Genomic DNA, 23846 nt, shown 5'->3' on the forward strand with positions numbered 1-23846 from the left:
ACAGTCCTTCACTGCTCATTCTTGGAGGCATGGTCTGATGTCTGCACTCTGGAGGGGGATTGTGCACCAACTGCTGAATGCACACCGTTTCCTGGTGGTTTCTAGAATTTCGTCAGCTTGGCCATCCGATCAGCACTCGATCTAAACTTCCATGGCAAATGGATGATATCTTGGATGTCTCAAGTTCAACCTCGAGAGCAACCCCAGTACCTCATCGTAGAGTTACTAGTGTTTCCTCTCCATCCTAACTCGATTTACTACTTACTCCGTAGTCCAAGGGTCTGAGAGCCCGCCTGACCAGGCTCCTCTGCAGGACGATGATAATAGTAATATCATTGTTATACGGGTATACCTAGTATCCAACTATCCATGCTATACCCATTACCCATCCAGTCTCGCCCTCACCTGCAAGCGGCGTTCTGGTCCGACTGTAGGAGAGAAAAAAAAAAAAAAAAGGCCGGTGTCAGATTGGGAATTTTCATTGGTCGGCATAGAATGGAAATGATAATTCTAGAAGGCGGTGATGGGTGATCTGAAGTTTTCTCAGCCAATTCTGCCACCACGTGCATCAGTGATTGGCCAGCGGAGGCCAAATTACCCATCCCGTCCCGCTTTCCGTATCCATGACCCCATGCAAGTCTGGTTCCGCCGCCCACCTACTACTGAACTTCCCAATTCCCATCCAGATTTTATATTTTTCGATTTTCGGCATGGATTCGGACGAGCAAAAGGAAAGGAAGGCAGCCAATGAGCCAATCTCAGGAGCAGCAAGTGTGCCACTCAATGGATCCTTCACAGCCAAGATTCCAGTCTGTGTTCGGCCGTTCCAACAAACTTTTTTTTTTTTTTTGGGAGGAAGAAGTAGGTTGGGTAGTAGACTACTGACTACGGAGTATGGGACGAGAACTAGTAGTTAGGCATGGTCTATGAACGTTGGTTATGGAGTGACCGGGGGTTCTCAAACTGCCCGCTACTAACTACTTACTCGAATGAGCTTCTGGCTGCCCACCCCCCCCCCCCCCCGTGGAACCCGCCACTTACTCTGGATCTGCCCAGACCTGCATCGACTTATCACGAGGCGCGAAATGCGCATGTGTGTGAAGTGAGCCGTCGTGCTGGTTGTTGGTTGCCTCTGCCCAGAGATTTATTATTTCTACCTTCGACCCGTCCATCATCTTCCTCGTATATAGTTCTAACACCAAGTTTCCCATCTGACTTGGCTTGCATCGTGCACCTGCCGCTCCAATCTTTCCTTTGGCCGACAAGAGGACAAGGACACTCTTCATCCGTCTGCCACAACTCTTATCTTGAGGGCCAAGCTCGATCAGATCTCATCCTCACAGCTTCCTCGACGACACAATGGCCGACTTTGGCCCACGTGCTCCTCATGGGCCTGACATGACAGGAACCCATGATCCTTTGCAGGATATGGACATGCACGAGAAGGGTGCTTTTGATGCTCTCATTCGTCCTGACGACAGTTATACCCCGGAAGGCGTCTACTGGGCGGATCTGCCTTTGATGAAGAAGCTGAAGTTTGTTGGCTCCTACGATGCCAAAGAGGCGAAGCGCGAACTCAGTAGCATCTGGGAGATGACCAAGAAGGATCCCATGTCTCCGGTGTCTTACTACTTCCGGAACATGGTGCTTCCTGGTGCTGGTCTGGGTCTGGAAGGGTAAGTGGTCCCGTGCGCTTTTGTTAGTTGGTGTTGTGTGAGCGAAGCAAGCAAGCACAGCGGAATCTGTGGGGAAAGAGCGATGGCTGACTTTTGGGTTTCTTGTCCCCGTTCGCGAATAGTTACGTGCTCTTTTCCATCGGAAACGTCAAGCCACTTTTCCAAGCCGCCTTCAAATCGTGTTGGGGGACACACCAGATTTGTAATGCTCAATGGATCAACGCCGTCGATTATCTCGAAATTGTAGGTATCATTGTTGGTCAGATTTTGGTGGGAATTCTCGGTGACTGGTAGGTTCTTCCTCCATTTTCTCGGATATACTTTGGTTTTCGAAAGACGCAGTCTCTAAAACGGAGTCTCTAGGATTGGTCGTCGTTGGGGTCTCATTCAAGATGCCACTATTATGTTTCTCGGTTTGGTTATGTTGGTGGCTGCTTGGGGTGTTAACCAGAACGGCTGGGTCATCTGCTATGCCTGGTCTCTGTTTATCTATGGTATCGGTGTTGGTAAGCTCTCAATTGCTCGATATACGACCTCCCGGGCCTCTTCTCACACATCATTACAGGAGGAGAATACCCCATGACTGCGACTAGCGGTATGGAGAATGCCATTGGCTCCGGAAAGGTTTCCACCAAGGAGGACCGTCTCCACCGTGGTCGTAAGGTTACCAGCGCCTTCTTGATGCAGGGCTGGGGTCAGTTCTTCAACCAGGTTATCCTCATTATTCTGCTGCTGTGCTTCCACCATGGAAGTGGTAACCCACCTTATTCGAGTGTCGCGGCTCAGTGGACCTACCGTATCTCTTTCGCGATCCCCGCCGTGGGCACTTTGTGGCTCGTCTACTACCGTGCCTACCACATGAAGGCCGCTAGCAAGCAGTTGGCCGCCGCGAAGAAGAAGGCTTCGGTCACTGGTTACGATGTGGCCTCCCTCAAGCTGGCCTTCAGCCACTTTGGCTTCCGTATCGTGGCCACCGCTGGTGGTTGGTTCGCCAACGATGTCTTTTTCTACGGCAACAAGCTCTTCCAGAGTGAGTTCATCAAGGTCATCAGCCCGGCATCCACCTCGATCATGCCCACCTGGCTCTGGAACTTGTGCAACGTCGGTGTGTCGCTGTGCGGTTACTACCTTGCTTCTTTCCTGATCGACAACAAGCTTTACGGCCGCAAGTGGATGCAGATCGTCGGTTTCATGATGGACTTCATCCTCTTCATCATCCCTGCATTCCACTTCGCCTACTACAAAGAGCCCACGCACATCAAGGCGTTCCAGGCCATGTACTTCCTGAGCTCCTTCTTCAACCAGTTCGGTCCCAATTCGGTCACCTTCCTTGTTGCTGCCGAGGTCTTCCCCACCCCCATTCGTGCCACCGCCCACGGTCTGTCTGCCGCTGCCGGTAAGCTGGGTGCTTTGCTCGCCTCCGTCCTGTACAACTACATCGACACTCAGACGAAATTCTACGTCGTGCCCTGGTTCGGTCTGGGTGGTGTGATTGTGACTTGGCTCTTCCTTCCCGACACCACTGGTCTCGATCTCAAGGAGCAGGAACGTCGCTGGGATTACATCCGCTCCGGTCGCGAAAGCGAATACCATGGCCCCGCTGTGCACTCCAAGCACTTGTCCGTGTGGGAGCGCCTCCGCGGAAAGGGCAAGTACTACGACCCTGAACTTGACTACAAGCAAAAGGTTGAAGAATACCGTGCCGAATGGGAGGCTGCCATGGCTCGCAAGGTTGCTGAGAACAACAAGGGAGAGGAGCTTGAGCTCGACACCGATGAGTCTCTCTTGGAGGGCCATGTCCACTCTTACTTCCACCGCACCAGCCCCATGTTCCGTGGTATGGACAAGGCCACCAAGGCGGATAATTTCGCTCTGCCTCCTGCAGCGCAAGGTGATTCCACCGAATCGCTCAACGAGAAGTCAGAACTCTAAGCTTCTCTCCTCAATGCTCTTTTCTCCGAAATTTTTCCCTCAATATCCCTTTTTAGTATAGAGAATCTCCTTTCCTTTTGCACAGATTTGGAGGAAAGAGTCTGATTTGTGATTTTTCTTCTGCGATTGTTCATACCCTTCTCCGCGTTGGATTAATGTTCCCCAATACCCTTTGCTCTGTTCAAATGATGTTTGAGATGACTGCATGCATATCTTTAGCTGGACATGAATGAATAGAACAGCATCCATTTTACCTAAAGACCCACATAGATCATAGTTCCGTTCTCGCCTCCTGTATTTGATGATAGTAACATGATCTCATGATCGCCCGTTCGATCGTCTAGTTGATGTTCTGATTAATGACGACATTCAAGAGGACCCAAAGTCCCACGTAATCCGCAAAACAGTCTTATCATCACCAATGGGACGCCGATTCTGCCAAGAGCCAACTGGTAGGCGCTCAAGTAGGCGGTGAGTATGGGCTATTGTTGATTGACGATGGCCATCTACTACCTACAACTTTACACACATACATACGAGCCTTTCGCTGCAGCATCAACCTCGACAGACACGACAGAGACTCAGCAGCGGAGGGGGAGAGATAAGTCTCATTAGAATGCCCCTCTTCGCATTCGGCTCGAACGGATCGGGCCAATTGGGCATCGGCCATAACGAAGACGTCTCCACCCCCACAGAATGCCTTTTCGAAGAACAAGTATCATCTCCTCCAGAGGGGAATCGCAGCGCGGCGAAGCGGATCTCCCGCATCGTAGCGGGGGGTAATCATACCCTCGTGCTGGATGAAGACGGATGCGTCTACGCCACCGGCTGCAATGAAGACGGGAGATGTGCGCACACCCCCGCCGCTTCGCTGCAGAGGTTCAGGCGGGTGATTGTCGAGGACGGCACCGGCGCGTCTGCGCGGAGCTATGCGGCGTTCCGGGACGTGTCGGCGACGTGGGAGGCGTCGTTTCTGGTTGCTAGATCCGAGGATCCGTCTGGTTGGGTGGATCGCGTCTTTGCGGCTGGTTCGGGTGCGAAGGGGGAGCTTGGGCTCGGGGAAGGGTGTACGAGGGTTGTTGAGCCGGCGGCGATTCCGGACTTCCCGCCGCGGGGGACGGGGGTTGTGGCTATTGCTAGCGGGATGGGGCATACGGTGGCCGTGCTCTCCGACGGGGATGTTTGGGGCTGGGGAGGCGCGCGGAAGGGCCAGCTCGGGGACGCTGCGAAGGCGATGAAGATCGCGTGGTCCCCCGTCAAGATAGGTGGGGTTCCCTTCCGCGCGACGGGTGCGGCATGTGGCCGCGAATTTACAGTGATAGCTGGGGATAAGGCTGCGGGGGAATTCGTTGTAATTGGCTCCTGCGATAACAAGTGGGATATTCTCTCTGGTGCTGCTTCTGCTTCCCAGTCCTTGACGGCTTATCGGGGTATAGCTGCCAGCTGGCATGGTGTCTATGTACATCGGAGTGACTTTTCTGTTCTTGCTTGGGGACGGAATGACCGCGGCCAGATTCCTCCCACGGATTTGCCTAGTCCCCAGCAACTGGCGGTGGGAAGTGAGCATGTCCTTGCGCTTGTGGACGACCACGCTGTTGTGGCTTTCGGGTGGGGAGAACACGGCAATTGTGGCCCCGAAACAGATCCGCAAGGCAATGTCAAGGGAGTGTACAGAGAAATTCCGCTTGAGCTCAGGGAGGATGCTGAGGTCGTTGGCATTGGTGCTGGTTGTGCGACCAGTTGGATTATCACGTCGTGAGTACGCGGCCACTTAAAGGGCCAGGCGATATATCGATGGCCAAACGCAGCGTGTGGCCCGTCCGAAAATACTTGATGCGACGATGAAGGTAATCATCATTCTAATCAAAGAGACCGAGACCGTGAAGCTGCCGAGTATTAGCTTGTACTTCCCACGACGGGATTTTACGAACCTGCGAGATGCGCTGCGTTGGAGGTATCCCCATCTCATCCTGAAGCTCTTCTTGTTCGCTTGGATAGACCGGGATGTTGGGTTCAATATCTCTTAACCGGGGCCCGAGGCTTGCATTGAATGTTTCCTGGGTTCCACAATTAGCGATGTATTTCAACGCCCCGTTTGCGAGCAACTAACATGGTCCGTTGTTGCATCCCAACCAAGTGTATCCTCTGCCATGGTCTCACTGTCCTCGTTGGGCACATCCCATTGTCTGTCATCATCCGCTGGGACGAACAGGCTGTCGAACTGGGTTGAAGGCGCTTGCCGCTGACTTTCGATGTTCGTCTCTGTAACGCGAGTTGGGTTCCCAGTAAGCGGCCGGATAGATCGACTACGTGGAGGCGGCATCCTTTCGGCGTTCGAAGCACCACTCCGCTGGGTGTTGTGCACTGGAGCCGGTGTCTGTCTTGCGGATAGTTCAGGAGCTGGTGCGCGCGATGAAGTTGGAAAATCTTCGCTATCGACTTCGCCCGTCGTCATCAAGGTGAATTCGGATCTGACGCCGGGGAAACGATATGCCAGCTGTAGCGGTCGACACGGGCGGGTATATCGGGCAGTAATAAGTACGTCTGTGGTTTCTGCATGCGCTATGATCGTTTTGAAGTCTTTCAGGGTGATAGCAATGTGTAGTTCATCTAGGGCTGAATAGTCTTCAAAGTCTCGTTTATCAATAGCCACCGATGTGTGTACAGGTTGTTTGAGGATTTCTAAGGGAGTCGTTAGTACTGCATTACTGCATCTTTCCATCGAGAGCAGATACAGACCGTTTCCCTCGGTGATCTTCGTTGTGAAGCTAGTGAAGATGACCTTGCCTCCGTCCGAGTAGATATCCAGCTGCTCTGCAGAGACACTAAAGTGATCTGTTATCTCTTTGAGATACCTGGGGTCAATGCTCCACTGATTCGTCACGCTTGACCTATCAAAGATCGCGTGTTGGATCTCAACGGGTTCATAGGTGAGCTTGTAGGTTCTTATAACACCTGGGCACCCGTAAGCCATGCGATTAGTACATCAATCCGGAGGGAGGGATGCACACACCAAGTCCACAGATCATCTTGATGACAAGCCTGCACTCTGTCTCGTCCAGGTCCTCGTGAAGGTCAAACTCGCATCTTTCGACTGCAGTGTCCTTATCTCGTCCAGTTGTCCTTCCTTTGAAGATGGATAGTAATGTCTGTCTGCGTTAGTCATACCTGTTCTACACACAATCCCGCGTCGACCTCACTTTGATATAAATCTGACAGCAGAATCTTTCCGAGCGGGCATCTCTGGCAATGCTTTCTCTGGCAAACGAGTAGCTCGCCAAGAAACCATCCTTCTCGAAAACAAATGCGGCATATCCAGTCTTGGTGGAGTTGAGGACGCTCAATCGAAGCTTGCGGATCGTCAGTCACGGTCCTCGCTTCGCGTTGAGAGAACTATGCAGATATCTTACAAGATCGGATTCGGCTTCGATAGCTACCGTCTCGCTGAATTTGGCGAGACATAGCAGGGCATCGTGCATTCGCCCTAATGCATCTGGGAGGAGGGAGAAGGAAAGCAAGGTCATGGTTTTTTCTACAGCACTTGCGCTATTTCCTTCAATCTCATAGTCAGAAAGGTAGCACGCTGCAACCCGATTTCATTTAGTAAGGATTTAATAATTCGTCTGGTCTGTGTCCATCCGGTCGTTTGTTCAATTGTTCCAAGTCACGTCAACTGCAAACACGACGCGAGCTTACATAATCAGTACCTGGACGTAAGGCATCTTTCATCGTAGTCAGATCAACATCGTATCTACAACCCCGTGGGCAAAATATCTACTTCGAGCAGGCTGTTCACATGCTGAACTTAATCGCTATAAACTCTGCAGCTATTGATGCAGACGGGTGAAATTCCGTCTTGAAGATGGCCTCGCCATTGCCTGCCGACATAATCTACATCATAGTCGAGCTGCTGGAACAGGAGAGGGACTTCAATAGCTTGTTCCAATGTGCTGTCACTGCGAGATGCTTTGCCGGGCAGGCTTTGGCAGCTCTGTACAAGTCAGTCTCCAGGTCTGAGACAGATTTGTCTACAATTCTGTTAACAAATCCGTGACCCAGATCATATGAGCTTTCTCCCATTAGAGGCGGCGGAACTGAGATTAGCGACTCGACGCATGTTCGGAGGAAATGGGCCCTGATGTGGCGCTCCATCATGCTTTCTACTCTAAATCAGACGTATCTCCCGTACTACAGCTATATGCGGTACCTGGATCTCAATGACCTATCGAATCTTCTCAGTCATAGTTCGTTCACTGGCGCGATCCAGGAGTACGTCTTGGCATGAATTGCATCGCGCTATATCTGACCAGGCACAGGAACTTCTTCACATTAGAGCTCCAGGACCTTGTGTCCCATGGCTATGAGCCAAAGGGGAATAAGCGTCTTCGATCATTGAGGAATCTGCCTGACAACAAATGGATTTTGTCTAAATTTGGCTCCGGTAATCCTTTCCTATTTCCCACCTGTCCCAAGCATTCTTTGCGAGATATTACACAGGAATTTTAATCTGAGCTAAATGGCCCAAGCGATTATTCAAAGAACCTCCTCGATACGTGGAATGTCGTGTGACGGTAAGTAAGACATGCGGGAAACCTATAACACTGCAGTCTGATATCCTGACTTCAATAGTTGAGCCGTCTTTATTGGCTGAATGGTTGAAAATGCTTCCCTTACTACAGGCTCTGACCATTTGGTCTGGCGTCTCTCTCACAGAACATGCTGGTGACAGAATTCGAGAGTATTGTCCTGACTTTAGACAAATAATAATATATAGATGGTAAGGTTCTATGGTGGATTTGATTAGCAGTGCACTCGCTCACCTGCTCAGGATCAATGAACAGGGCAGAAATTCCGAGACAGATGCCGAAATGTTCCTCGATGAACTGCTACCTCACAGTTTAAAGTACTTTGAGATGCTAAGCTCTTGCCATCTGGGACCTCGCTCGATCAGAGCCATAGGCACTCAATTAAACTCGCTAGTAGAGTTAAAATTGACGAGTCTTGGTATAGAGGCAATAGCGGAGCTGCCCACGTTGGCGGTGCCACCAGTGTTGAAAGTACTGGTGTTGACTGACTCCATTCCAGCAGCACGAAACGAATACTTTTATTCCACTGTCACCCGGGTGGCAGACTGGATTCGAAGTTGCAAATCCCTGCGCCAACTGGAGCTCAGGAGGTTTGTTGACGATTCTCGTCTACTGTCACAAGTTCTTAATGACGAGAGCGTCCGCCTCCGCGCATTGTCACTAACAGGATATACAATGGTGGGCAGTCATGATTTTCACAGTGCTCTAGCATGTCAGCAGTCTCTACAGCATTTGCTTCTCCGAGGTGAATGCTCTGAGATTCCCGCAGACACTGAATTGCTTATTCAGGCCATCGGCCAACTTGCCAATTTGCGTGAGCTTGAGCTTAAGGATATTTCGGACTACTTCACTTCAAATCATGTCAAAGCTCTGACACCTTGCATCCCTCATCTCGAGAGACTTTGGATTGGAGGGGATTTTTTCGACGATGACATTTGGGCTGCCTTCCGGTGCCTTCCAGAGTTGAAGAGTCTTGCGATCCATGCGCTCAGCGAGTTCACAGCTCAAGGCATACTAGATTTTATCTCCAGTCTTGGAGTTGATCATCGAGGGATGAATCTCTCGATTCTGAACTCGGTGGCGCCAGGTCTCACTGCGGAAGCACAAATCTTGATTCGCGACACTTTGAAAGGACATCTGGACGGGACATTCGACTTTGGCCTAGCACAGGGTAGAGAATTCATCCAACCTCAAAAGACGTCCTTACTGACAGTATCGCAGAGGAATACAGTGATGTTGACTCAGAAGACATATCGGATTGATCAACTCTTAACCACTATGTTGAATATCGCTCTCGTGAAGAAGCATTGATTGAGTAGCAGCATATGATCCCAACTTAAGGATATCTAGTCGTAACTCCACAAATGATCAAGGAAAAATTGGTATATGACAGAACAAAAGATTCATAGTGTATTCGAGCACGAGATCCTAAGCGTTATGGTCAAATCAGTGAAGGAGATCATCTCGCAGTCCACCACTTAAGCTAAATGGGGATTGGCGGAGGGCGCGTTCAACCCGCGTTCCGGAACGCGTCGTCTCGCGCGATGGCCCGCAGTGATTCTGCCATCCCTTCCTCATTCCACACACAGTTGACGATCCAGAGCCTGAAATTCTTCGGTCTTTGGAGAATCAGAAAATTTTCTAGAAGAAGAATCATTCATGGACATCTGCCTGTAACCAACAGGAAATTATTGCGCCATGTCTGCCGCACGCGCAAAACTCGAGGAGCTTCGGGCCCTTCGTGCCGCGGGAAAGAAGCGTCTTTCAACGTACGAGATTGAGGAACAAGACGATATTTACGAGGAAGTCGATGATGAAGGTTACAAGAAGATAATCCGCAACAGACTAGACCAGGACGATTTCGTGGTCGACGATAACGGGGAGGGCTACGCGGACGACGGTCGAGAAGTTTGGAACGAAGCAACCGCAGAGTACAACAGCGAGAGCGACGACGACGAGTTACCCGCACGAAGCAAAGCTGCTAAAAGAAAACGGGAAGAGGAGAAGCAGAGGAAAGAGAAGATCAACAATGGCATATCGAAATACTTTAACAGCGGGCCTGCTGCCTCTGCTCCGAAACCAAAGGTGAGTGGGATGATACTGTCGGTTTGAGGTGGAAGACCTCCGATTCTGACATGATACAGCCGGTTGCTACAGCTGAAGATGATGCTTTCATGGCTGATCTCCTCGGAGAAGTCGACACCAATGTGGTTTCCAACCACATCCCAACCAAAAATGTGATCAAGTCAGAGACTCGACGGAAAGTTCGCATTCTCTCACCGCCGCTATCTTCAAGGCAACGAAGTGGACGGATTAGTAGGAAGGATGAGAACAGCGAGCCGGTCTCGCCAGTCGCGCAGCAGTCAGATCTCGATTTCGACAACGACGACGGACCCCTCCCTTCGATGGACGACGACGATGTGCACATGAGTGATCCCATGCCGTCATCACCTGTCAGTAAAGCAGTCGAGCGCAAGTCCGCCATCAACATCAAGAAGGAAGAATCCGACGGAGAGGACAATGATATAATGGAGGTTGCTCAAGTCACAGGACAGCATGAAGCCAAGACAGCGAGTGTCAACATGGCCGGAAGCCGTCCACCTCCCAAGATCAAGAAGGAGAATTACTCCACGCCTGCAAACTCTTCTCCAGCGAAGGCACCCGTCGATATTCTGGACGCTTCTTGGAATGACGTTAGGAGTAAGTTGAACGTCTTGAGTAGCCCGGCATCAGAAACACGAACTTTCGGCAAACTGCATGCAGAAGATGTGGTGGAAGAAGATGGAAGTTTGCGATTCTTCTGGATCGACTACACAGAGGTCAACGGCAGCTTGTGCTTATTCGGCAAAGTGAAGAACAAGCGGACCGATTCCTATGCCAGTGCATTTGTAAAGGTCGACCAGATTTTACGGAAGCTCTTCTTTCTTCCTCGCGAGCATAGACACAAGCATGGTCGGGAAACCGATGAAGAGGTGGACATGAAGGACGTCTATGAAGAGGTTGATGCGCTGATGTCGAGGCTCAGAGTTGGGATGCACAAGATCAAGCCAGCGACGCGCAAATACGCATTTGAGATGCCCAACATCCCAAAGGAAACCGAGTACTTGAAACTGCTGTACCCATACGACAAGCCAGTGTTACCCATGGACACCAAAGGTGAAACATTCTCACATGTCTTCGGAACCAACACATCTCTATTCGAGCAGTTTGTTTTATGGAAGAACATCATGGGCCCATGTTGGCTCAAGATTGAGGATGCAGATTTCTCGGCCGTTAACAATGCATCTTGGTGCAAGTTTGAGTGTCAAGTTACTAAACCAGTGTCGATTACTCCAGTTCCTGACACGGAGAACTTGGATCCTCCCCCTCTTACCCTCATGAGTCTTGCTTTCAGAACTCATCTCAACGTCAAGGAGAACAAGCAGGAAATCCTAGTAGCAAGCGCAAGAGTCTATGAGAATGTCTCCCTTACAGACACTACACCCCCCGAGAAACTTCCTTGCAAAACATTTACCGTCATGCGACCTCTTGGCTCTTCATACCCCCTTCATTTTGAAGCCGAGACGCGAAAGCAACGGGGCACTTTTATGCTGGAGAAGAGTGAACAATTCCTCCTCAGCAAATTCATGGCTTTGTTTGAAAAGATGGATCCCGATGTACTGATGGGCCACCAACTGCAAGAAGTTGACCTTAGCATTCTGCTTAGTCGCTTGAGGGAAAAGAAGACCCCAGGATGGCATCGACTTGGTAGACTCAGACGTGGCGAGTGGCCTAAGAACTTCAACAGGGGTGGGGGTTTCTTCGCCGAGAGGCACCTAATTGCTGGAAGGCTGATGTGCGATGTGGCCAACGACATGGGAAAAGTAAGTTTCTCGATGTCAGACTATCATAATTTGCGCTAACATCTCCAGTCCCTCATGATGAAATGTCAATCGTGGAGTTTGACGGAAATGTGTGAGCTCTATCTTGGAGAGGGTAACACCCGGCAAGAGCTCGATTCCGAGGCCGCATTGAAGACTTGGGCTACATCAAAAGAAGGTCTCATGAACTTTGTGAACCATTGTGATGCAGATACCTACTTCATTGCTGCGTTGGTGTTGCGGCTTCAGATGCTGTCGCTCACCAAGGTGCTCACTAATATTGCTGGCAATTCTTGGGCCCGAACACTTAGCGGTACACGCGCTGAGCGGAATGAGTACATTTTGTTGCACGAATTCCATCGGAACAAGTACATCTGCCCTGACAAATACTCGTCCAAGCTGCAAAAGGTGGAGGAGAAGAACCAGGACGGTGAGGAAGACGATGCTGCTGATAAGAAGAAGAAAGACAAGTACAAAGGTGGTCTCGTTTTCGAGCCTGAAAAAGGGCTTTACGACAAGTTTGTCTTGGTCATGGATTTCAACAGTTTGTACCCTAGTATCATCCAAGAGTACAACATTTGCTTTACAACAGTGGATCGGACCGCGACGGTAAGCCTTGCACTGGTCAATCTTATTTAACATTTCGCATGCAGCTGATATGTGGTCTAGGCCGAAAACGAGAACGAAGAAAAAGTTCCCGAGGTTCCTTCCTCTGACCAAGAGCAGGGCATTCTTCCCCGACTAATCGCCACCCTTGTCGGCCGTCGACGTGAAGTGAAGAAGTTGATGAAAGATAAGCGCGCAACGCCTGATCAACTGGCCTTATGGGATACGAAGCAGTTGGCTTTCAAGCTTACTGCTAACTCGATGTACGGCTGTCTGGGTTATACCCAGAGTCGCTTCTACGCCCGTCCCTTGGCAATGCTCACGACATTCAAAGGTCGTGAAATCTTGAGGAGCACTAAGGAGCTTGCAGAGTCGAAGCAGCTCCGTGTCATCTATGGTGATACCGACTCGGTTATGATCAACACCAACATGGACACCATAAGCGATGCGCTCAAGGTCGGTGAGGAGTTCAAGAAATCTGTCAACGAACGATATCGGCTCTTGGAGATTGACATTGATAACATCTTCCGCCGTCTGTTGTTGCACGCTAAGAAGAAGTATGCTGCCGTGAACATGACTGAGGTAGATGGCAAATATGTCGATAAACTTGAGGTCAAGGGTTTGGACATGAAGAGACGTGAATATTGTGCCTTGTCGAAGGAGGTATCGCAGAGACTTCTTAATGAGGTTCTCTCGGGCGAGGATCAAGAGCTGGTCCTTAACCGAGTCCACGACTATTTGAAAGAACTGGCCGATAAGATGCGGGCGTATCAAATCCCAGTCCAGAAATACGTCATCTACACAGTAAGGATACTTGACAGATGGATGATCATGCTCAGCTAACGGTTCTCTACAGAAACTTTCCAAACGTCCAGAGGAATACCCCAACAAGGAGTCAATGCCTCCTGCACAGGTTGCTCTACGTGAGCTCGCTCGTGGCAAGACCATCCGACCCAACGATGTCATTTCATATATTGTGACAAATGGCGACGCTGAAACCTCATCTCTTGCTCCTGCGAAGCGGTCATATACTCTCCAAGACGTCATGAAGCCCGAGTCTGGACTCAAGCCTGATATTGAGTTTTATCTCCTTAAACAGATTTTCCCTCCGATTGAACGTCTCTGTGCGCCTATCCCAGGAACTGATGCTGTTCGATTAGCAGAATGTCTGGGACTTGATGTTCGCAAGTATCAGATTAATACATCCAGCACAAGCAATCAACAGAACGCAGAGATTTTCCCACTAGAATCACAGATTCCAGATTCAGTGCGTTTCGAGAATGCCGCTCGCTTGACACTGACATGCCGGTTCTGCAAAGAAAAGTCAATTTTCGAGGGGTTGGTGGCTTCCACTCACATGTGTACCGCCAACGGCATCATTTGTCCCAACCAGGCATGCCAGAAGCCTTTCACTGTTCTGACGATCGTTGCACAACTGGAGAGTCAGATTCGGGCTCAAACCTCAAAGTACTACGAGGGCTGGCTGGTCTGTGATGATTCAGCATGCGGTAACCGGACGCGGCAAATGAGTGTCTATGGACATCGGTGCCTTGGTCCTCGCGGCCGCGCAGAAGGCTGCTTGGGACGTATGTCCTATGAGTACACAGAAAAGCAGATGTACAATCAGCTGCTCTATTTTGCAGGTCTCTGGGATGTGGACAAGGCCAAATCCAATGCTCAGAGAGAGTCCGGTGAAAAGAAAGACAGCATTGCGGCGCTGGTGGAATTCAACCGTACTCGATTCGGTACCGTTAAAGATGTTGTGGACAGCTATCTGAAGAAATGTGGTCGTCAATGGGTTGAGATGGATTCGCTATTCCGCTTCATGCTGCCATAAACGACCACATTCATTACCGGTCTATGGTCCGGCCTTGGGGTAATTTGTATATACAGGGACATTGGGTTGGTTTGGACTTGGTTTTGTTTTTATTGTGGGTAGCGTGATGGTCTTTCCTTGGATGATAATGAATAGCACTTCTTCATCTGTACTGCAATGGGGTCTTATCTTGTCAATATGCCTCTCCCAGAAAAAAAAAGTTTACGTGGATATCTCTGCAGAGCGTTCAATGCCTTCTGACTAGACTCCTTACAGTTGGCATATGATAAGTCTGTAGTTCCTCACATTAGTACAGAATCCTCCGTAAACTTCAAGCCACGCGCATTGTCTGCTGGCGTGTCTCGGATTACACCGCAGCAGTCAGCTCATCGAGAACAGAGATGGTGCTCCACTACTGTGGAATAGTGACAGAAGGGGGAAAGCGTGCCAAACTGCCAATCTCTAAGTGGTAAACAAAACAATAGATAGATAGATAGGCCCCGAAAGACTCCGCTGTACTGTGTAGGGATCCACTCGATCAGAATGTCTCACCCGTTTTTTTGGCCCTTCAGAAAGCCACACATGCATTGTCGATAATCGAGATCCCAACTCCTTCACGGGCTGACTGATCAGACTAATCTCGATTGCGTCTATGCAGATCTAGTACCCATGCATTTTGCCTTCGCCAATCGTGCCTAACTGCAACTAAAAGCGAATCCACTGCAGTGATTCAGCTCGAAGGACTCAAGGCTCAGAAACGAATACGTTTTGCATAGTCTGATGGGGTCTTCGTGTGTCTTTATCTCTTCTGGGACTCTGGGAGATATATTGGCGGGGGGGCTAGATGTATATAACTGTTCATGCCTGGCTAGGCTGTCTGAGGAGATATGCATTCTATTTCGGAGCATTTTCTTCTAAGTGACAAGACGGAACATGACGATCATTCAGCAAAATCAATCCCATTCTGATTTCAGGGATTCCTTGAGAGGCCAATCCGTCGTTCTGCCTAATCTATACTCTCTGTTTCCGGAATGGAAGCCTCGTCTTCACCCTGAGTATGCCAGAGCCCGCGATGAGAGCCTTAACCCTTGGATAGAACGGTAAGTGTAGACGTCCTCCGCTGGTTCGAGCAAGGGAAATGCCCTGACGCAGAACAGATGGGTGCCCGACCCAGTCACAAGCCGCAAGTTCCAGGCGGCGGAATTTGGCGTCTTTGCTGCGATTATGTGCGCGGACGCTTCGTATGAGAAGCTGTGCACAATGTCCAAGTCTTTTGCCTGGGTATGTTGTCGTTCAGGTCGATCACGGCAAGACCGAGAGCTGACGGATCATAGTACTTCGTCTGGGATGATTGTATATTTAATCAATGCTCCAGATTTTTGAGGCGTACATAGACTGACGAGATCTAGTGTTCGATTGCGGGAGTTTGACCCATGACCTGGATACTATCAAGCAGTACCGAGAAAAAAGCTTGCAATACTTCAGGCACGTTCTCTGTGGCGAAGGAGAGTTTCCTGATCTTTCTGGCTTCTCTTTGGAGCTGCAGTACGCGTTACTGTGCTGGGACGAGGTTGCAGCCCATATTCGGGAGGTCTGTTCAAAAGGTAAACATTCTCCCACCGCTGATATGTTAGCGGCGGGCTAGATGGGGCTGATCACCGAATAGAAACATGTGAGGTCCTACTGGAGAAGAAACTTTACTACGTGTCCAGTGTGGATACCGTCGATACCATCTGTGAAGGCGACCAGATCCCCTCGCTGGTAGAGTACTGGGACCGCCGCGAGCGAACAGCAGGGGTGTATCCAGTCATTGCGACAATTCCGTATGTTATCACACAGTGACCCGCATGTGGTAGGTATCCTCGCTGACAGATCCAGGTTCATCTATGGACAGGATGTCTCGCACGCAGAGCTGGCCACGGAAAATATGAGGCTGTTGTGGAGACATACTTCGTATCTTGTGCATATGTAGGCGCTCCACTATCTTCTGCAGACTGTTCGATCTCACCAATCATGTTAACTCTGTCTTAGGAAGAATGACATGTTTTCGCTAAGGAAAGAGATCGTATGTTCCGATCTATCCGATTAAGCTTGTCCCCAGATGCTAACGCTTGTCCTGCAGAGAGACAACCAGATCGAAAACCTCATCCCGGTTTTGATGCTGAATGAAGGCATCGACTGCCACGAGGCCATGCAACTAGGGTTCCGTCTGGTGCAGGACATCGCCGACGCTTTCCATGAAGTAGAAGCCAGCATGCGGGGCACATGTCACGGCTCATCCAGCAAGGTCTCAAAAATGTTCATCGAAGGTTGCAAAAACGTGGCCATGGGGTTGACACATTGGAGGTACTTGCTCTCTGTTGACGTATTGGCTAATGAACATATGAGCTAATAAAGAGCAGCTATTCGGGACAACGCTACTTCAAGCCCTCTGAGATCGGCGAAGGAAATGTGATCAAATTCAAGATTTAGGGACAATAAGCTTAGCGACGATTAGCTTCTCGAATTGACGTTATGCTGCAGCTTTTTATGATGCGCAATGGGGTACAATATCCCCTTACCATCCACGCGATTGAATGTCAGCAAAGTATATACCGATAGAGAATGAGAATATGAAATAGTCAACAATTTTAGCTGTTTTTCAAAAATTTAATCTCTTCATGGTATATAGGTAGGTATTCAAGTCTATATATCTCCAATGATAGGTCTGATCGTGCAGTGGCAAGGTTTGTTGACTGTTATCTATTCAGCTCTTTTCCCTCGAAACAATATAGAATCTCTGAACTGCGTGTGTATAAGATGAACAAACCTAACCATCTCCTCTTAATAGACTTCAACTGAATGTAGTATATCTAGAGACTGTCCGTTGTTCTCTCCGTTGTTCTCTCCCAAACTGATCTTATCGCCTTTATCGATTGCAGCCCCGCAACGGAAATCCCCCCCACTACTCGAAGGATCTTTGGTGACCGACATTCAACAATATTGTGGTGAACGACTTTTGGCTGTTATGCATGGTCGCATCTCGCTGCTACTGTTTATCCAATAAGAGCTCTTGGACAGTATATTTCCACGGTCTTTTTACTCTTCAGCTGGATCATCATAATCAGCCCTGGGGTATCAGTGTTCAACATGGCCGTGTCAAGGGTGCTGGTCATTGCCGGCTCTGACAGCTCCGGCGGCGCGTAAGTCACCGTCCCATAGCCCCAAAAGAGGAAGAGAAACCGCTAACATTCTAATCCAGTGGCTTAGAAGCTGATCAGAGGGTTCTGGCTGTACATGGCTGCTATGCTTTGACTGCCACAACTGGCCTGACGGCTCAGAATACCCAAGGAGTGCAGGATATTTTCGTTGTCCCGGCGCAATTTGTGAAAAAGCAGATTAATGCTGGGTTAGAAGATGTTGGAGCCGATGTTGTCAAGCTGGGTATGCTCTTCCTTCCATTCTCTGCTTTGCTTGTGGGGGAGTTCAGTTGTCTATCTGGCCATGACGGCTAATTTGAATAGGAATGCTTTCATCGGCGGAAACGATCGATGTGGTTGCAGAAGCATTGACAACACATCAGGTCCCTTCGGTGGTGCTGGACCCGGTATGTCTTTCATTACCAGTCAACCTTATGTGCCTACGAATATTGATCATTTGGACAGGTCATGATCTCCACGAGCGGATCTCAGTTGTTACCCGAAGCCGCTGTTCAAGGTCTGCGCACGAAACTATTACACCTGACGACGATTCTCACTCCCAATATTCCCGAGGCGCTACTATTGTTAAAGGACTCGGGGCTGGATGTGCAAGAACCCGAAGACCTCGATGGTCTTATCGAACTCACGAAGCAGGTTCGCGCCTTGGGTCCCAAGGCTGTCCTTCTCAAGGGCGGTCATTTGCCGCTCACAAAAGACCACAAGACAGCGCGTTGTCCCGAAGATGCATCAGCAGTCATTGACATTTTGTATGATGGAGAGACTGTAACTCTCTTTGAAACCGACTTCTTGGTATCCAAGAACACTCACGGAACGGGCTGCTCTCTGGCCTCGGCCATCGCTGCCAACCTAGCTCTCGGCAAGGATATGAAATGCGCAGTCCACAATGGCGTTCGATATGTCGAGGCAGGTATTAGGACAAGTACCGACCTGGGCAAAGGAAGCGGCCCGATCAACCACTTCCACTCTGCGTTTTCTCTGCCCTTTGCACCGTAAGTTTCCATCAGTCAGGGCATTAGTTGACAACTCGGCTGATGCAGTCCTAGTGATCGATTCCTGGAATATGTGCTGGACCGGCCCGACGTCAGCCACGTTTGGAAGAGATTTACAGAACATGAATTCGTCCGCGGTCTGGGCAGCGGTGCTCTTCCAGTGGAACGGTTCAAGCAGTATCTGGTGCAAGATTACCTCTACTTGGTAAGTACTTCCGCGTGTATGTCGAATATCTTGAAGCAACCACTAAAGACGCTATTGTATCAGACTCACTTCGCCAGAAGTAATGCTCTGGCTGCTTACAAAGGGAAATCCATGGCGTCTATTGCGGCGGTAAGTTTGCCTGCCTTTATATTTATAGTCTACCTCCAACAGGAGTAATCGACACTGACTTTCATTCAACACAAAAGTCTGCCAAGATCGTGCTACATATTGAGCGCGAGACAGCCTTGCATCTAAACTACTGTGCCTCCTTTGGCCTTACAAAGGAAGAGATGGAGAGTTACCCGGAGACGCTCGGTGAGTACCTCAGTTGCTTCAATTAAGGTCGCCTGCCGTTACTGAGTCTACAACTCCAGCCTGTACCGCGTACAGCCGATACATCCTCGACGTGGGACAGTCAGACGACTGGCTGGCACTGCAGATGGCTCTGGCGCCGTGTCTCATCGGATATGGGGCCATTGCCAAGCGACTGTACACGGAGAAAGAAACCCTTCGTGAAGGGAACCGGTACTGGCAGTGGATCGAAAACTATGTTGCAGAAGACTTCTCAGAAGCTGTCCGATTGGGTTCCGGTAAGATATAGCTTTTCTCCCCACTCTCTACCTGACATTAACATGGATGTCTGACCGATGATACGTGTAGAACTGCTGGAGTCACACATGCGGCAAGTGTCAGTCAGTCGGATGGAGGAACTGATCAAGATCTTCATCCGAGCCACGGAATTGGAGATCAACTTCTGGGACATGGGACTGGGTGAGCGACCACAAATGCATGGTATCGCTTTGAGGACCCAGGGATCTGTACAATAATAGACGATTCTAGAGACCTGCTCCTCTCAGGTGACCAGCGAATTTGACTATTTCACGTGATTTATTACGAAAAAGGCGGTAAAGGAAAAGTCTGGCTGGCGCTAACCATCTCAGGAAAGTGCCATATTCGCCGCTTCCTCTTTTTCTTTTCTCTTTTTCGCCGCTGCGATTCTTTTTTTTCTTCCCTCATCCTCCCTCATCCTTTCCTCTCTCTATTCCATCTCTCTCTCTCTTTTTTTCATCATCGGACAAGGTTCCGCCTTCATCTCATTCACTTTAAATTCGTTACCTTCTTCCAGGTAACTCTCGTTCCCCATCTAAGCTTTTGTTTTCGCCAAAAAAAGTCGTTTCTCTGTTCTTTAACAAAAACAACACAAATTCCATCATGTCTTCCTACGGTGGCGGTTATCAGCGCGATTCTTATCGGTAAGTTCAGCTTCGATCGTTTAACGGTCTCAAAAGCGCAAATATTGAGTCACTGGAATCTGGCTTGTGCAAATGACACACTGCGAGTTGGGCCGCAAGGAGTCAATCCTCGAGGGCCACTACAGTGTCCTGCAACACGCCAGATATCGGCACTCAACCCGAATTGTCTTTTCAAGACGTTTCAAGTATATTTTTTGGAACAGAAGCTAATTATATCTATCGCTGAACAGCTCTAGAGGCGGTCAGGGTGGTTATTCCAACGGCAACAGCTACGGAAACGGTGGTGGTGGTGGTGGTGGCTATGGCGGTGGTGGCTACGGCGGTGGTGGTTTCGGCGGCGGCGGCTATGGTCGCGGCGGCGGTGCTGCCGGTGGTGACCGCATGTCTAACCTCGGTGCTGGCTTGAAGAAGCAAGAATGGGGTATGTTTTGACCGTATCAGAACGGTTGTTTAAACAGAAATGCTAACTTTGACTAGACCTGGAGACCCTTCCTAAGTTCGAGAAGTCCTTCTACAAGGAGCATCCCGATGTTACCGCTCGCTCCCAGCGTGAGGTCGATGAGTTCCGTCAGGAGCACAAGATGACTGTGCAGGGAAAGAATGTCCCCCGCCCCGTTGAGACTTTCGATGAGGCTGGTTTCCCCCAGTACGTCCTGAGCGAGGTCAAGTCTCAGGGATTCGAGCGCCCTACTGCTATCCAGTCTCAGGGTTGGCCTATGGCTCTTTCTGGACGTGACGTCGTTGGTATTGCCGAGACCGGTTCCGGAAAGACCCTTACCTACTGTCTTCCCGCTATCGTGCACATCAACGCCCAGCCTCTTCTTGCTCCTGGTGACGGTCCTATTGTTCTCGTTCTCGCCCCTACCCGTGAACTTGCTGTTCAGATTCAGACCGAAATCACCAAGTTCGGAAAGTCGTCTCGTATCCGTAACACCTGTGTGTACGGTGGTGTCCCTAAGGGCCCTCAGATCCGTGATCTGAGCCGTGGTGTCGAAGTCTGCATCGCGACCCCCGGTCGTCTGATTGACATGTTGGAAGCTGGCCGGACCAATCTCCGCCGTGTCACATATCTCGTTCTTGACGAGGCTGACCGCATGTTGGACATGGGTTTTGAACCTCAGATCCGCAAGATCATTTCTCAGATTCGCCCCGACAGACAGACTTGCATGTGGTCCGCCACCTGGCCCAAGGAAGTTCGTCAGCTCGCCAGCGACTTTCTCAACGACTACATCCAGGTGAACATCGGTTCCATGGACTTGTCTGCTAACCACAGAATCACTCAAATCGTCGAAGTCGTCTCTGACTTCGAGAAGCGCGACAAGATGATCAAGCACCTCGAGAAGATCATGGAGGACCGTTCCAACAAAATTCTTATCTTCACCGGTACCAAGCGTATCGCTGACGAAATCACTCGCTTCCTTCGCCAGGACGGATGGCCTGCGCTCTGTAAGTTCACTTTAAAAACCTGTCCTTGGAATTTTCTGAACCGTTCGCTCATATAACATCCAGCTATTCACGGTGACAAGCAACAGCAGGAAAGAGATTGGGTCTTGAACGAGTTTAAGGCGGGCAAGAGCCCAATCATGGTGGCCACCGATGTGGCTTCCCGTGGTATCGGTATGATTACATCGCAATTCTTCCCTTCCCATTCCCCCTCCCCCACTCCTTCCTACGCACCCTCATCCGTATTGACGTCGTGTGACAATGGCACGATGCTTGACTCTCTTCTAAAGAACCATGTTGGTATAACATGACTCGTCCAGGCTATATCGGGTCTCTTGAAAATGGTGCTCATGCCATGAGGACCTTGGACTTACAGTGCAGTGTAGCAGTTTGAACCGTCCATTCTGTTTCTGGGTTTTCCATCTCCATTCTTTGAACCTTGTTGGTTGAGAGATGGGCTTTCTCTTCTTCCGACTCGTTGAAGCTGCATTCCAAGGTTACTCTAGGACCACGATCTTTTGCCGAGCATGGACTCGCCCACAACGGATTTTGACCTCAAAATCCGTGAGAGAGTGAACGCATCAAGTCTCACATGACTTGCGAAAGGGCGCATAGGCCACGTTGCTATCGTAACTAATGCTCTGTTTGCTAACCTGAATTTGTCTGAAGATGTTCGCGACATTACTCATGTGCTGAACTATGACTACCCCAACAACTCGGAGGATTATATCCACCGTATCGGTCGTACCGGTCGTGCTGGTGCCAAGGGAACCGCCATTACCTTCTTCACCACTGACAGTGAGTTTCTCCGCAATACATTCGGGTTGATCATCCAACTAACATCTCCATCACAGACTCTAAGCAGGCTCGTGACTTGGTTACTATCCTCACTGAGGCTAAGCAGCAGATTGACCCCCGTCTCGCTGAGATGGTTCGCTACGGTGGCGGCGGTGGCCATGGCCACGGTGGTTATGGTCGCTGGGGTGGCCGTGGCGGTGGCCGTGGCCGCGGTGGTGGCTCGACTGCCTCCAACGCTGCCCCTCTCGGAAACAACCGTCGTTGGTAAACTGACCCATCGGCCACGAGTTTGTAACCCATCGTCACTGGTAGACTTTGCTTTTTTTGTGTTCCCTTGGGCTTTTTCCTCGTAATTCGGTACGGACGGCGTTCTTCGATGTCACGATAGACTTACTTTCTTTCTGTTGTCTTGCCATTTCCGCAGAAGCTCTCGCCGAGCTTTCGAAATCCCCTCAGACGGCCTCGCTGTTGCTGAGATTTTCTAATTATGCAGATCATACGAGATATCTTAATTGATTTCAAAAGTCAGCCAATCATATGGCACCTTCGTTTTTTCATCCAATACTCCAATGAATCCAAATGTCGTTCTTGTCTTGCGTTGAATGTCAGCAATTGATGTTATTTAGTGGATATCTTATGAGAAAGAGCACACTCTTCAGTAAACCTGATTATCATCCTCGATAGTAAACATAGGCAAAATGTAGACCCCAATCTCTTTTCTACTAATATCACTTGAATCATGTTATCCCAAACATAAATTCCATATGGAAGTTTGCTAATTAATCAATACAACGAGTAGTTATTTGAATCAGTCAACCGAATCAGCTACGATCAAGAGCTTTTCCAATTCCACTAGCACTCACCCTGCTAATCCTTTTGCCTAAGAGACCTAATTGTCCCCCTATCCTATGAGCGAGGGACAGCCGTACGTTAGGTAGATTCTTCAATGCCAGTCATGTTAGGGCCTGTAACCGATACCTACCTATATCTTGACCTGACATCGCAGTGCACATCCTATAGACTCGTATACACGGTCCTTGTGTCTGATATCATCATGCTCACAATATAGAGTGGAAATCGTTTCCATGATATTTCCAGTAATGCTGGCTGAGTGACGCGGATGGTCTTAGCCGTTGCCAGAGACCGCGCTCTATCTACGATCCAGGTGACTATGAATCAAATTGCCGACTGGATATCTGTGAGCTCCCACAAGACAGTTATCATCTTCGAAAGATATATTCTATGCGTAGAGGCAGCTTGAGCACTGGATTTAATTCCCATAAGAACAAACTTGAAATGCAGAATTCCATCAATTGCAGTCTATGCCCAATGGTCTTCCTGGTTGGGGGTAATACAACATGGTCATGAGCCTGGATATACCTACAGCAGACGCGTAATGAAAGACGCGTTGTTTACCTTGATCCTTTTCGGAAAAGCCGAATTTGGCCATCCTTGACCACCTGAGCTAGGTTATTGCGGATA

General features: G+C 49.6%; 9 protein-coding genes across 9 annotated transcripts, besides 4 other annotated features; 8 read left to right on the top strand and 1 right to left on the bottom strand.

Moving 5' to 3' along the window:
• Window positions 1–1359: 1359 nt before the first annotated feature.
• On the top strand, window positions 1360–3608 carry ACLA_069680 (putative MFS phosphate transporter; the record flags this gene model as incomplete). Its single annotated transcript, XM_001275362.1, has 4 exons — window positions 1360–1676; window positions 1799–1966; window positions 2040–2182; window positions 2242–3608. The coding sequence occupies 4 exons, from the start codon at window positions 1360–1362 to the stop codon at window positions 3606–3608; spliced, it is 1995 nt and encodes a 664-aa protein (XP_001275363.1).
• A 616-nt stretch (window positions 3609–4224) lies between these two features.
• On the top strand, window positions 4225–5367 carry ACLA_069690 (RCC1 domain-containing protein; the record flags this gene model as incomplete). Its single annotated transcript, XM_001275363.1, has 1 exon — window positions 4225–5367. The coding sequence occupies one exon, from the start codon at window positions 4225–4227 to the stop codon at window positions 5365–5367; it is 1143 nt and encodes a 380-aa protein (XP_001275364.1).
• A 100-nt stretch (window positions 5368–5467) lies between these two features.
• Window positions 5468–7132, bottom strand: ACLA_069700 (putative DNA repair protein rad9; the record flags this gene model as incomplete). The annotated part of the gene is made up of 5 exons (XM_001275364.1): window positions 5468–5665; window positions 5719–6563; window positions 6622–6757; window positions 6809–6958; window positions 7019–7132. The coding sequence occupies 5 exons, from the start codon at window positions 7130–7132 to the stop codon at window positions 5468–5470; spliced, it is 1443 nt and encodes a 480-aa protein (XP_001275365.1).
• Window positions 7133–7470: 338 nt separating this feature from the next.
• On the top strand, window positions 7471–9505 carry ACLA_069710 (uncharacterized protein; the record flags this gene model as incomplete). Its single annotated transcript, XM_001275365.1, has 6 exons — window positions 7471–7607; window positions 7692–7877; window positions 7925–8049; window positions 8121–8179; window positions 8288–8385; window positions 8437–9505. 6 exons carry the CDS (start codon window positions 7471–7473, stop codon window positions 9503–9505), a joined length of 1674 nt encoding a protein of 557 aa, XP_001275366.1.
• A 387-nt stretch (window positions 9506–9892) lies between these two features.
• ACLA_069720 (DNA-directed DNA polymerase alpha catalytic subunit POL1) lies at window positions 9893–14497 on the top strand (the record flags this gene model as incomplete). The annotated part of the gene is made up of 5 exons (XM_001275366.1): window positions 9893–10279; window positions 10339–12057; window positions 12106–12663; window positions 12724–13464; window positions 13517–14497. 5 exons carry the CDS (start codon window positions 9893–9895, stop codon window positions 14495–14497), a joined length of 4386 nt encoding a protein of 1461 aa, XP_001275367.1.
• Window positions 14498–15409: 912 nt separating this feature from the next.
• Window positions 15410–16448, top strand: ACLA_069730 (terpene synthase family protein; the record flags this gene model as incomplete). Its single annotated transcript, XM_001275367.1, has 5 exons — window positions 15410–15576; window positions 15634–15757; window positions 15933–16080; window positions 16143–16299; window positions 16355–16448. The coding sequence occupies 5 exons, from the start codon at window positions 15410–15412 to the stop codon at window positions 16446–16448; spliced, it is 690 nt and encodes a 229-aa protein (XP_001275368.1).
• Window positions 16449–16577: 129 nt separating this feature from the next.
• Window positions 16578–16948, top strand: ACLA_069740 (uncharacterized protein; the record flags this gene model as incomplete). The annotated part of the gene is made up of 2 exons (XM_001275368.1): window positions 16578–16822; window positions 16879–16948. 2 exons carry the CDS (start codon window positions 16578–16580, stop codon window positions 16946–16948), a joined length of 315 nt encoding a protein of 104 aa, XP_001275369.1.
• Window positions 16949–17338: 390 nt separating this feature from the next.
• Window positions 17339–17364: a microsatellite.
• Window positions 17365–17605: 241 nt separating this feature from the next.
• On the top strand, window positions 17606–19697 carry ACLA_069750 (putative thiamine biosynthesis protein (Thi-4); the record flags this gene model as incomplete). The annotated part of the gene is made up of 9 exons (XM_001275369.1): window positions 17606–17658; window positions 17718–17899; window positions 17980–18062; window positions 18121–18665; window positions 18720–18870; window positions 18934–18999; window positions 19077–19185; window positions 19245–19460; window positions 19531–19697. The coding sequence occupies 9 exons, from the start codon at window positions 17606–17608 to the stop codon at window positions 19695–19697; spliced, it is 1572 nt and encodes a 523-aa protein (XP_001275370.1).
• Window positions 19698–20082: 385 nt separating this feature from the next.
• On the top strand, window positions 20083–22632 carry ACLA_069760 (DEAD-box ATP-dependent RNA helicase DBP2; the record flags this gene model as incomplete). Its single annotated transcript, XM_001275370.1, has 6 exons — window positions 20083–20123; window positions 20354–20544; window positions 20601–21569; window positions 21633–21740; window positions 22236–22364; window positions 22421–22632. 6 exons carry the CDS (start codon window positions 20083–20085, stop codon window positions 22630–22632), a joined length of 1650 nt encoding a protein of 549 aa, XP_001275371.1.
• Window positions 20403–20499: a microsatellite.
• Window positions 20415–20451: a microsatellite.
• Window positions 22506–22584: a microsatellite.
• Window positions 22633–23846: the final 1214 nt, after the last annotated feature.

Source organism: Aspergillus clavatus, genomic scaffold, assembly GCF_000002715.2.
Source record: "Aspergillus clavatus NRRL 1 1099423829791 genomic scaffold, whole genome shotgun sequence".
Classification (NCBI taxonomy): domain Eukaryota; kingdom Fungi; phylum Ascomycota; class Eurotiomycetes; order Eurotiales; family Aspergillaceae; genus Aspergillus; species Aspergillus clavatus.